This window comes from Bombus terrestris, chromosome 16, assembly GCF_910591885.1.
Source record: "Bombus terrestris chromosome 16, iyBomTerr1.2, whole genome shotgun sequence".
Taxonomy (NCBI): Eukaryota; Metazoa; Arthropoda; class Insecta; order Hymenoptera; family Apidae; genus Bombus; species Bombus terrestris.
Genome location: NC_063284.1, coordinates 1316089 through 1329359, shown reverse-complemented (window position 1 = coordinate 1329359; position 13271 = coordinate 1316089). Strand labels below are relative to the sequence as shown.

General features: G+C 37.4%; 1 protein-coding gene across 19 annotated transcripts in view; it reads left to right on the top strand.

Moving 5' to 3' along the window:
• Positions 1–12019, top strand: part of LOC100648035 (cAMP-specific 3',5'-cyclic phosphodiesterase) — a 359695-nt gene extending 347676 nt beyond the window's left edge. For all 19 annotated transcript variants that reach the window (XM_012317596.3, XM_020867272.2, XM_020867271.2 and 16 more), the window contains 5 exons: positions 640–869; positions 7415–7678; positions 8042–8141; positions 8327–8976; positions 9221–12019. In XM_012317596.3, coding sequence (XP_012172986.2) covers positions 640–869; positions 7415–7678; positions 8042–8141; positions 8327–8976; positions 9221–9274 — 1298 coding nt within the window. In that variant the 3' untranslated portion in view covers positions 9275–12019. The remainder of the gene's footprint in view (positions 1–639; positions 870–7414; positions 7679–8041; positions 8142–8326; positions 8977–9220) is intronic.
• The last annotated feature ends 1252 nt before the right edge of the window (positions 12020–13271 follow it).

Genomic DNA, 13271 nt, shown 5'->3' with positions numbered 1-13271 from the left:
GCCTTACACGTCGATGCAAACGCGACTTACACCCTTTTTCTCGGCGCAATTTAGAAAATCCAGCTCTATTTACGAATTAATTGGTAAATTATAAAATGTTAGTCATTTTTTAATTTACCAATTTATCCGCACACGATAGTTTCTCAGGATTCAGAATTACGCGTTGCTTCGTATCAAAGACTATTCCTATTTCTCACACAACTTTCCAAGTCACGCGAAACCACCGGAAACTTCTTCCAACTAAATCGAACCAAGTTATCAAAATTAGATTAAACCAAGTCCTTCGACCAAATAGAATCAAATCGAACTGAATCGTAGCAATAGAAGGCAGCAGATCAAATCAGATCCAAGCAGAACCACATCTTCCAAAGCGTATAAATCGAATAATGAAAAACCTTGCAAAGCGAATCAAACAAGCGTCGCTTTAAACTTTAACAAATCTGATAAAACGCCAACAGATTTCTGTATACTATTTACCTCTCTATACTATCTTTTTTTCTTGATAAATCTTCTATACTTTATTATATGCTACTTGCATAATACATGCTATATATCATATATATCTCAATTTTTCATATATTCTTACTACCTTATCCTATATAACTGTTACAATAATAAAATAATAAAATGTTATAATAGATAAACAACAAGATGTAGATATACCGTCTCTACCAACCGACGAGGACTCGTCAGCTACCGGAGGTGCAGATAAAAAGGAGGCGAAGAAGAAGGACCGCGTGCAAAAAGGCCCAGCTTCCATGTCACACATAAGCGGCGTAAAACGACCCCTCACACACACGAACAGCTTCACCGGGGAACGTGTGCCGCTTCATGGTGTCGAGACACCTCACGAGGAAGAACTCGGCGAGGTAAGAAAGTTGTCTTGTTTTGCGATTATGCATTATCCCGACGAACCAGGAAATAGTCGAACGAGACGTGTTTTAATCGAGAGTTCGCTTGTTCAAAATCAAATTCACTCGTTTAGGATTAATCTGCAGGAAGATTAGCTAAAATCTACACAATGTTTCCGCGTGCTTGGCGTCATTCTTTTTAAAATCTCACCGTATCCCACGGGAAAGTGTTCGATTTTCAACTATATTTATTTCTAAAAGATCATCGATCCCCGATAATGTGAAATTGGCAACGTTTAGTTTGAAGATGCGAATTTAGAAAGAAAGATGGCTTTATTTCTACCGAGTATGTTTTAATTCTTGTTGTTGTTTCGTAGTGTTTTTCAATGACTTTTTTAACATCGAATAGTATAATTAGTATGTGGCGAGGAAGTTTCCTGCAAAGTAATTATTAATCTAAAGTGGAACTATGGCTCGGTACTAATCGATAATTGTACACTGTAAGAGTTGTTCCATGGATTTGCAAAATAGAGGATCCGTATTGCGTTCAAGTAACAAGTCACGAAGTAGCGTCTTTTAATTTCATCTCGTTCAGCCTTTCTCCAAGCTCTGGCAGCTTCTAGCTCGCTTATAGTTAGCCGTATGAGAAATTTGTTCAGTAAAGGAAAGTTATCTCTTCTGTTATACGTTTGTTACGTCATTTTTCTTGCAAGTTGACCGCCGTGGGCCAACTAGTTAACTATAAAAATCGCAAATAGAAAATGAAGAGAACGCCGCGTTACCAGTTATCGTGAAATATGGCTTACGATATTCACAGTAATAGAAAAATCGTAGCTATCGAGAAAAGCAAACGCTTTTATTTTAATTGATGAAGCGAAATGACAGTCGATGAGACAAGATCTCAGAATTTCCTGGTAATCTCCTCACGTTTGCACTTGTCCAATGAATCATCCAAGTTATTGATAACTATCTGTACTGTTAAGTAACCACTTGGCCGATATGATTCAGGTGGAATTGCATAAGTGGTTCCCAGAACGCGAAACAAGAGTCGCGAAAGCGAAATTAATTAACGGTACTCTACACTTTCTACTCATCCGGAAGACCTCGATTACGAATTCAGTGTCCCTTGTGCAAGTGTCGCGTTCGAACAAAACACTTGCACAACCGGTTTCAAAGTCTAATTGCAAGAGTTGGAAGTCGCATGAGAAACTTCCTGTAAACCAAGTGTCTGGTCGAATATCATAAATAGTATCAGCGATTGCTGAGTATTTGTAAAGTAAAATTAAGCAGCTATTTCGCCGAGAGAAATAATTTAAGGAGAAACACATTTCTAAACTAATCTCGAGATGGATTTCTCTTCAATGTCGGTCCTAACTTCATTTCCAAATTAATGCTTCAAAATGAATTAATCGAGAATCGAGAAGATCGTGATAAGAGATTTTCAAAGTTTGATATCCTTTTACGGAAACAAGTTCTCCGTTTCAGAAACGAGTTCGTTGCACGTTTGACGAATCGTAGAGAATTTTTCGACGATCTCCATTGTTGAAGCATGTCCGAACCTCGGGACAACCTCATAATTCTTGACCAAGATCAGAGAAACCGCCTTTAAATCCGCGTTAATTAAATTTTCACAAGACACGATCACCGAGTCTCGGTCTCTACATTCTCCAGACCATAAATCGGATCACGTAGCTTGCTATACCGCTCAGCTTCGCTGGTTTCATGGTTAGTTCCACGCCCCTTGTCTAATTATTAATCATGCTAGACGCCAGTCAGGAACACGTGTAATCTCTGACACAATTCGAAGACTGTGACCGTCTATTCTACGCTTAGCAATCTAAGTTTTGCATGTAGTTGTAAAACGTCTTCTTCTTTTCTTTTCATCGAGCTACTTTGATCACAGACACGTGTTTTATATTTTCATACTAGAGGTACCTTGGGAGCTTTTATCGAGTCAGGAGATATGGCACATCTTTCGTAACTTAATTTTTGATCGTACGTTCGTCCCTTCGGTGTAGTTTCTTAGACGCTTGGATACTTTAGTTATATAGTAGTGATACAATTCTTTTTAGGCTGGAGATTTACATAGAATCGTGTCAAGTTTAGAATAAAAAATGTAAAACTGTGGTTTCGCGATATGGTTAGCGAAAGTTTTTTTCGTATTTTGTTTCTTTAACGTTGATTTATTTATCTATCAACTTCAGACTTCAGAAGTTTCAACAGAATGAAAATCTTCGTTGCAATAACCGTGACGTAACATAATTTCCTTTTAGACTGTGCTTCGTGCTAACTGTTCACGCTGACTGAATTTGAACGAGACATGTTCGTTTAAGTAAAAGGCTAGTAACAGATTCTTCGAGTTTTTATGTAATAGAATTGTTCTGTCTCGGGACGCGAAACACTTATGTCACGATTATGTATCCCTGGAATTTCCGACTCTGACACTTGTTCAGATTTCCACAGGCTTCGCGTTTTCTACGGATGCCGTTTCTGTCTACAGTTTCGTATTCTTCCCTTTATGCGTTATTCGATTAAAATTGCAGAAAACGTGGATAGAAATATGAGTAGGAAAATTCCTGATAATTGATCTTCGAATTTTATTTTATTTTATTTATCTCTATTAATAGAAAAGTATTTTTGCGCCGAAATTTTCAATTACCAAATCCTAGAACGAAATTGTAGGAAATTTTCCGGAATATGAAACTCAAGGAAAATATCGCACCGAATGAAACGATTCTTTGTCCCTCTCGTTTCCTTATCCTTATCACATTACACGTGTCTATTAGCATAAGTTTCACGGAGGAGTCTATAAATCTAGGAAACTTCCAGCGTCGAGAGCAACGGCCTCGACTTTTCAATATTTACCTTGTTTCTCAATTAACAGGGAGTAAACATAGCGCTAAGGACGAGAATAGTTGGCAACATTTATAGGGAAAATCCATTTCCAAATACGTAACCGTTAGAGCACCGTGCACGTTTTTAAATCTTCTTTTATGCTGGTCCGTGTCGCGTGAAATCGGCTGAAAAATCGATTAAACGTTGGTAAACATGTCTACGTGATCTTTTTATGGAATTTTCGAACAGCTTTCTCTTTTTACTACAATCCTCATTTACATTTAAACTTATCCTTATTTATTTGTACTGGAATTATCGTTGATACTTTATCGAACAACTACGAACTTACGAAAATTTTTAATGAAATAGAATCGTTCACTACTACCATGGTGACTATCCAAATTTTGTTGTTCAGTTTTGTTCGTCATAATTTTTTCCATTTTCTTTTTGAGTATTAGGTTGTCCGAAAAGTTTCTTTCGTTTTATATGGAAATAATGGACGCACAATGTTTTTTGTTTTATATCAGTTTATTGAATTATGCACGAACATAGTGATAGAAATATAACGAAATAGATGATACCTAATTCGATAAAATAATAAAACGATGAAACGAAAGAAACTTTTCGGACAACCTAATATATACTAGTCGAGGCAATTGAAACGCAGCTAATTAAAAGCTTCCACAGGGAAAAAGAACTTTATCTCGTCTATGAAAATAAAATAGATATAAAACAGCGCGACGAACCTCTATTTCTCCTATTTTATTAACAATTTATTTACACCGCCATGCCGAGCGTACTTGATGCATCGTGAGACTGATAACCGTGAGATTTCGATTCTTCGAAAGGCCAATGCTGACTATATTTACGATCATGTGCACGAAACAGCATACGTACGTCGATGAAAAATTTGGGACGAGGTCGCTAGCCTACGATAACCTGATTTCTTCGATTCCTTATCGGTATCATTATCGTCGTTTCACCTTAATTAGCGAGACACCGCTAAAGAATTTTTCACGAGGCTGGATCGCATCTAATTTGAATATAGGAACTTCTTTGTTCCTAGTGAAAATACAAACGGTCTTTTGAAGATTTTCTGGCAATTTTGTTATTCTTCGAGGGTACATTTATTTAGAAACTTCCTTTGCTTTATTTTATTATTAACGGTTAATCTGGAATAAAATAGTTTGAAAAGATTCAAAGTAAACAGAAATTCGAAATATCGATAGAATTGCAATTATATTGATTATTGTAATTTCAATAATACGTAAAATTTGCAAATCCACCCTGGCGATTGATTAAACATTTCATTTAAATTTGTTACCAAGATGCACACGTAGAAGCTGTGATTATTACTATAAGTATAGTTGTAAATTTATATTTACATTTCGTAAACGTATTTTATCCTTTTGTTTCGTTAATAATGGCTCGATTTAGAGAATTTGGCAGACGTGTACGAGAAAGTTTCATATGCAGTTTCATTTCACGCACAATTATTTATCCGGTCTGCATCTTGTTAGCGATTTTAAGAGTTCCGCGAGTTTCCATGTAAATTCGTTTCATAATCCTGGTTTATTTACAAAGATGTTAGCTTATTTTCAAACCGATAGAATTCGCTTTTCTCTAAAATAATTCCAAGCTGCAAACTACCAACTGCTCGTAGTTTTATTGTTTCTACGTATCATCGTGAATTTTAGCTATTTTAAATTTCCGAAACAATCAAACTATACGAGAACTACGTACGGAATTAAAGAGACGAGAATTAACAAGAAAAATTCCATTCAAGTCGTTTGACTCTCGGTTCAACAAACATAACGTTACAACATTCATTGATCTTCGTATTTAGCCTTCGTCTCTATTCATAGAATCCGCCTAGCTTGAATCAGTTTCGTGAATTATAGTAAATATGCGTGAACCCGATTGTAGTCTGCGTTTCTCCAAATTCATTCAGAGAACAATCGAAAATAGAATTTGGTTTTGCATAATCGATGCAAATCCTCGTTCCTGGCGAGGAGAGTAGCTACGACTTTCACATAATCAGCTACCGCTTTGTATGCTGATGAGACGCTTCCTGAGTCTGAAAAAACTTCTTCGTTTCCGGTGCAACACGCCTTACGAGGCTTCAGGGTCCGCCGGTTTTTATTTCATATGGAAACGATAGACTGGAACCTGAAAAAAGATAATTTCTTTAGTTATTTTACATATGACAATAATATACAGTTAATTAGATTTCACTAACTGTCCTCTATCGAAAAAAGAAAGAGTAAAAGATACGTAGAATTAAGAGATTAGAATTTAGACTTAGAATTAGGCGTAGAATTCTATGACAGATTAAAATTGTATTATAATTTTCACTTTGCTTTACATCCTTTTTTATATAATTATCTCTTCGCACAGTTGTATATTCATTCTTCATGATTTTTATTATACTTCAGATAGATTTTGGATTTTAACGAATTAACCGTAATATAATAAAATTGTACAGCGTCACACAGGATTAGAATCGTTTGCGAGTAATAATAAAAATAAACTGAACTGGCAAAAATAGATAATATTATTTAATATCGTATATACGAAAAATATGAAAATATTATCTGATCAATTAGTCGACTAAAACGTCATTTCGATAATAATGCCGAATTTTACGAGGCCTTAGAATCGTCCCTGAACCCACACGTTCTGATTCAGAGTCGTGAAATGCTTTCGAACTCCTTATTTGGCCCGCTACGCTGGCCACTGCCTGTTTGTTTTGAGAAAACACGGCTAGATACGATTCAGAAAAAGTTTAAATTAATCATGGTCGATTTCGCCGGGCCTGTGTTAAAATTTACGGCGTTCAGTTCGAATCGTAATAAACAATTTGCAGTTCGAGTGTTTTAACTGATCAGTTTAATTTCAGGTTCGCGATTGATACGTTGCACGTAGATAGGTAAATGGTTTATAAAAATAATAATTAGTGGTGCGTGGAAGTTGATAGTTTCTATGAAGAATTTTAGAAAGATTATATTATTTCTTCAATTTCGTGGTTACGTACATATGTTCAGGGCCACGGTTGGACATGAGTTAACCGTGAACACGTTAATTAGCGTTAAATAAGGAACTTTCCATTCATTAACAATTTCTTCGCCAGTTCGGTAAACGATTAAAAACCTTCTAAAATCGCGTGCCGGTGCTAAGTATGTTGCATGAGCAATATTGCGAATTGTGCCGCCGAAAAACTGTCTAAAAGATTAATTGTTCCAGCCGGATAACAAACAGAGAGTTTACGTTTCTCGAGAAAATAAACTATCTTAAGAATTTCAGCAAATAAAACAAACGGTAAATAATTTTAGCGAAGAAACATGACTTGGTACAAAATCATAAAAATCGATCTATCCGATTCTCTGGTGTTCTAATAGTCTTCTTCAGGTTTGGAGTTAAGGACCACGGTCTGACATTAGAATTAGAACGTTATAATAATATGTAATGATCTCCTGCCAAGAAATTCAGTTTAGAATAAAATTAAAAATTCCATTCTCTGATATATAACGTAGGAAAATAATTAATTCGGTAAAGACACCGTCGTCATTCTAAAAATCCCTCAAAACCTTCGCATCTAGCAAATAGACCTAAACCTACTCTCGGTTAACACAGGTCTGGTTTGTCGCCGTAAATCTTTACAAATCTCGTATTCTCTATTTTATAATTATTGTAAACTAATTGGTAATAATTCGATTTAATCATTACAGGCTCTATTAAGCATCAACACATGGGGCATCGACATCTTCCGGCTAGGCGATCTGAGCAACAATAGGCCATTGACCTGTATCACGTACACAATCTTCAAAAGCCGTGATTTGTTCAAGGCAATGTGCATACTGCCCCAGACGTTCCTCAACTACATGACGACCCTCGAGGATCACTACGTCAAGGAGAATCCTTTCCACAATAGTCTACACGCGGCTGATGTGACCCAGTCCACCCACATTCTGCTCAGCACGCCCGCGCTCGAGGTTAATATATATATATATTCATTCATCGTTCTATTCAATTTCACAATTCTAAATGTGTGCCAGAGAACAACGCAATAGCCTTTCTTCCTTTGGGAAACGATTCTATACGTGTAATTCAAGATCCTTTCTCTAGTGAGAATAATTGCCTTTATAGCTGTATGGTCTTTTAGAAGAAGAATTTTACAGTTGGATAATTACACGTTTAAATTGACGTCTTCTCCTGATGTGTTTGATTGTATCGTTATATAGTATGCCAGCGTGTTTGGGATTCGCGTTAATTAATATTCTCTAAGCTTGGATTGATATCCAATTAACGCGCAGCAATACTGGTCAGCTAATTGAAGCTGGTTTGTCTAATTACAGTCCGTTTTCACACCATTGGAAATCGCAGCTGCCCTGTTTGCCGCAGCCATTCACGACGTAGATCATCCTGGACTGACCAACCAGTTCCTGGTTAATATCGGTAAGTGTGTTTTTCATGGAAGCTCAGAGAATTTTTTCTTTGGTATAGAATTTTTATACTAAGCGAAGTCTTCACACCATCATCAATGATTCGCTCCTCGATACTCTTTTAATGTAATATATGTAACATTAATCTTGACAAAGTAGTATCTTAGCAAATGTTAACCTTAATTTTCTCCTTTTTAGGCTCCGAGCTCGCTCTCATGTACAATGATGAATCCGTTCTGGAGAACCATCATCTGGCAGTGGCGTTCAAATTGCTCCAGAACGAGTGCTGTGACATACTCCGCAACTTGACGAAGAAGCAACGCCGGATCTTCAGAAAGATGACCATTGATATAGTTTTGTCCACGGATATGTCCAAACACATGACTTTGCTAGCAGAGTTGAAGACCACGGTGGAAACCAAAATAGTTGCTGGCTCTGGCGTTCTCGTATTGAAAACGTACAGTGATCGAATAATGGTTATAGCAAACGCAGTACACTGCTCTGATCTATCAAATCCCACGAAACCATTATTCTTATATCGACAATGGGTCCAACGGTTGATGGAGGAGTTATTCCGTCAGGGAGATCGAGAACGCGAAAGAAAAATGGTGATTAGCCCAATGTGCGACAGATACAATCCCACCGTGGAGAAGTCGCAGGTCGGCTTCATAGACTACATTGTCCATCCTCTTTGGGAAACTTGGGCAGAATTGGTTTATCCCGGTGCTCGGGATATTCTGGATAACCTAGAGGAGAATCGAGACTGGTATCATTCCATGATCCCTCCGTCACCACCGTCCAACGATCAACAGAAGAACGAACAACAGTCCGATAATATACACTTCCAGGTAAGCATCGTCTCAAGGCTCTTTGCCAAATTTTTAAAAGAGGAGTTCTCAAGTTGTTCGATTCTTTAGTTTCTTTGGATAGTCTGTGCTCTCTTGATATATAAATAGACTCTGTACTCTCTTGATAGACAGATTAGACTCCGTAGACTTGCTGATCGTGGTTTCTAAATTCTCTTGAGCTTTTTAATTTATGTAGCTAATAAAACCTCGTGAAACTTATCCAATCAACTTATTGACTCTTCAGGTGACACTGGAAGAGGACTATACCATTGACACGGAGGAGACCGCTGGAATGTGACTGAGATTCGCGGGTATTTGCAAGAAGCTCCACGAGAAGGTGCAGCAGACCTGGTGGCGCGTGCGTCAGTAATCATTAGCTCGCTGCCACTGACTAAATGTCTATGTGTCTATCTATATTCCTTTTTGGCCAAGCTCCACTCCCCGGAACAGTGGAAGAAACCTTGTCTCAACAGGAGAGACAGGACAAAGAGAAAAGGAAAGAGTGAGAGAAAGAAAAACGATTAAGTGGAAAAGGAACGTCTAGTCGCCGCTAGTTCAGACCTCGACAAATAAACTCGGGGTCTTTCCTGACGTGTCAGAAGAGAATAAAGATCAGCCAGGAAAGAAATTTGGAAGATGGAGGACAACCCACATTGACGCGATCGTTTTGCTCAGACGCTGACGCGTCTCAGCTATGGGCAACGGTCCTAAATCGCTTCGTCTCGACTAATTCGAGACGTGACGACAGCGTCCACGATGAACCATCCTCGATAGAAAGACAGAGAGGAGCATCGTCGTCGTTACCATTGTCGCTTTTCTCCCTTCCCATAGTCGTCGTTCGATCGGCCCCAGATTGGCGCGTCTCTGGCTCGAATATGGAGGGCACGAATCTCTTCACCAAGTACCTGTACATTACCCAGGTGGACCGATCACGGTAAAGACTATCACCGTGTCTTTATTAGGTTCCCTTTATTATCGTAATATATAGAACGAGAACATGAAAAACGACGCAACTCGAGGAAATCCCGAAGGAAATATCTCATCTCGCCTCAGTGGTAGGATCCTATCTTGACATATCAATTTCACGGTACAAGCAGCTCCGATCGCGATATTCCAACGATCCGGAGGATCTCCTACGCAGCCAGCTGATCCTCGATTGGTTATTGAAGAAATTGAACGTCTACGTTGGACCGTTTATTCCAATTTCGGCCAAATTGGCTATGTGGCTGCGGTAGAGACCAGATTCGATAATTTTACAAAAGAATTAAAGTTGAATGGTTAAAAGGTTTGAGAAAGAGAAAGGTATAGTGATCGACAGAGAGGGTCAGGGGCATACATACGTACCTACACAGAAGACACGCGATCGTTTTTAACCAAAGAGTATTGTTAGTCACTTCGTCGTTCGAGAAACGAACTCTTTTTCTTCATTCAGGATAAATAAGAAAAAATGAATTATAAATCGTGAACAAACAGCGAGACATCATCGCGCGTTCTAGCTTGTAGCGATGGTAGATTACTTAGGGGACTCAGCGAGGTGGAGAATTAAATTAGTTAGAACTTTGCAACTCGATGTGTTTACGAAACCGAGACTAAGAATAAAAAAAAAGAAAAAGAGAAAAGGTATTAAAAAAAATAATAATAATAAATGGAAATAAAATGAAATAACGAACTACTCTCTCGCTTGGATGTCTGTGAATCGCTCAAACTCAAGGATCCATGCTCGATCTCAAGTCGGGCGTCGATTCTCTTCGCTCTCTTTCTCGAAGCATCGCGATCTTTCATCGAAATTCAACTGGTATATATACACAGACATATATACATATATTTTTTTTGTAAAAAATCCTTTTTGGGCCTTGTGTTTTTTACGATGCATTTATTTTCTCCTTTTTGATATATGCCTAACTGAACAAAGAAAACAAATTTATCGTGTCGATAAAACGACGAGGAAATCAATCGTGATAATGTTTTCACGTATTCGACTTTCTGACGAGAAAATAGCGGCCAAGGAAAAATGACCGATACGCGTCAATTGCTCGAGAAAGAGGCGAATACTTGTATCTGTGTCCGTAGGCAGTGAATCTAGTGAGTGTTTTTTGGTGCTGTGCACCAAGCTTAGATCATTAAGAGTAATTTACGTAAGGCTACGAGTACACGACTAGATATTAAGCTGAGAAATTAATGTATAAACGAAAAGAATGGAAACAAAAAAAAAACCTAAATGTTCTTTAGGACGTAAGCGAACCAAGTAACTAATGATAATTAAATATTTAACAACGAGAAGAAGACGATGAGAATTAATCGAAATAAAAAAATAAAACAAAAAAAAAAAAACAAAAAAAGAATTGACATGACGCTGTTCCATTTTGGGATCCCTCCGACAATGTTCCGCTCGAAAGACGATAAACAGATTTTGGACATTGCGAAGATCGTGAGATTCGAGTGAGAACGACCGATCGAACGACGGGAAAAAATAATTACAAAATATCTACGCGTATAATTTTTTGCCGATTTCTCCGATTTTCTCCGTTTGCCTTGTGGTGACCTTGATATGTAACATATAGATTTAATTCCATGGTTTTCTCTAGAATTGTTGTACATATTTTTTCCTTTCTTTTTTCATGGGTTCTGCGACGAACCAAAGATAATATTTCCCTATAGTAAGCTCCCTCTCGTGACTAATGACGAATGTTTTTGTAACGTGGAATACAAGCGACAACCGCGTTCATGATGATATTTTCCTCATCGAATGAATATGTGTGCTTGTTATTGTGTATTTAACGATTTTACCGACCCACAATGGTGATGACGATGACTATTATTGTATCATGCGGCATGGTCACGATGATGAAACGTTGAATGATCGCGAGAGATGAAATAGGGGTAACAAAAATGAATTAGAAAGGAAAAAAAAGATGGCAAAAAAATTTATAAAATAAGAACTAAATACTATGTGTTTGATTGCTGGACAGTTAAATGAACATGTATTTATCGGTGTAATCCTCGTATAAGATATATGTGTAATAAAACATATTTATTGTCGGAATTTGTTGTTTGCCTTTTTTATTATCCTCCACATTTTTATTTTCTTTGGTTTATATTATTTTAAAGAATCCTTTGCGTTAAGAATCCTATCCGTCAAAATATATTCCACCAACTACCACCGCCTCTGCCGATCAAACAACCCAACTACGCGCACATTCCCTGGGGTATTTGGTGAGAAAAGGAAAGCAGGTGTTCAAAGGCGATTTAAAAAACGAGCGGCAAAACACTGCAGCGTATCACGGGCACGTATAAGTGTTTGATCGTCGTTTTCAGATGAGAAAGGTTACTTCAGCGTCAACGAACGAACTACGGAACCAGATTATTGTGAAATTACACAATCGAACAAATTAGTCTATAGAAAATTATGGATTCATTGCAAAATTGTAAACTTAGAAACTGAACGGAGCAAAATATTTTGCAATCCAACAAAGCGTATAATCATTTTAAATCCTACAAACATCAACAATCCGCGAATCCTTGCTTTCTAATCCCCGTAAATTTTTAAGGTACAAATTGTAAAAATGAAGAACAGATTCAACAAAATAGATAAGTATCAGTAGGTATTGTTAGACATTAGTGAGTACTGTAGGTAGGTATTGATAAGTATTAGGAGAACAAAATAGCGCAAGAGGTATTTGGAACCTTTCGACGTTCCTGCAAAGGACGTCGTTATCTGAAAGCATCCGAGAAAGAAATTTGTCGACCAAAATAGCGATTTTGTAACAGGAGAACATTACGTAGTACAGGAGGTAGCACTATCTCGATAATTCTTGGAATTAGGCATCTTTCCTCGGAATTTCCGAAAACTATTTCGTTGTCCTTCTTTACACGGGTCTGTTTTAGATTTCGTACTAGCTTAACTACTTCCTAACTTCATTTTTTACTTCTTTTGTAGGTTTTTGTAGGATTGGATAGCGAAAAGGATAAGCAACAAGATTGTAAAATGCTGTCGAGATACTCTGATCTATTGAAACTCTTACTAAATATATTTTTTATGATTGTTCTGCAATACAGAAACTTAATTTTTATTCTATTGTATAACCATTTCCACGAAAGCTGTTGCTGCTGGTTGATATTGAGTACTGTTGTTTACTGCCGGTTGCTATTGGTTGCTACTGGCTGCCTATTGTACCCTCGTTGTTGTTCTGCAATCAATATGAAAAAAAGTAATTTATTTCAAACAGTTAATCGAACTTTGAAGCAATTTTTCTACTTTTTCGTCCTTAATCCATCGAATGAACATTTCTACTCCC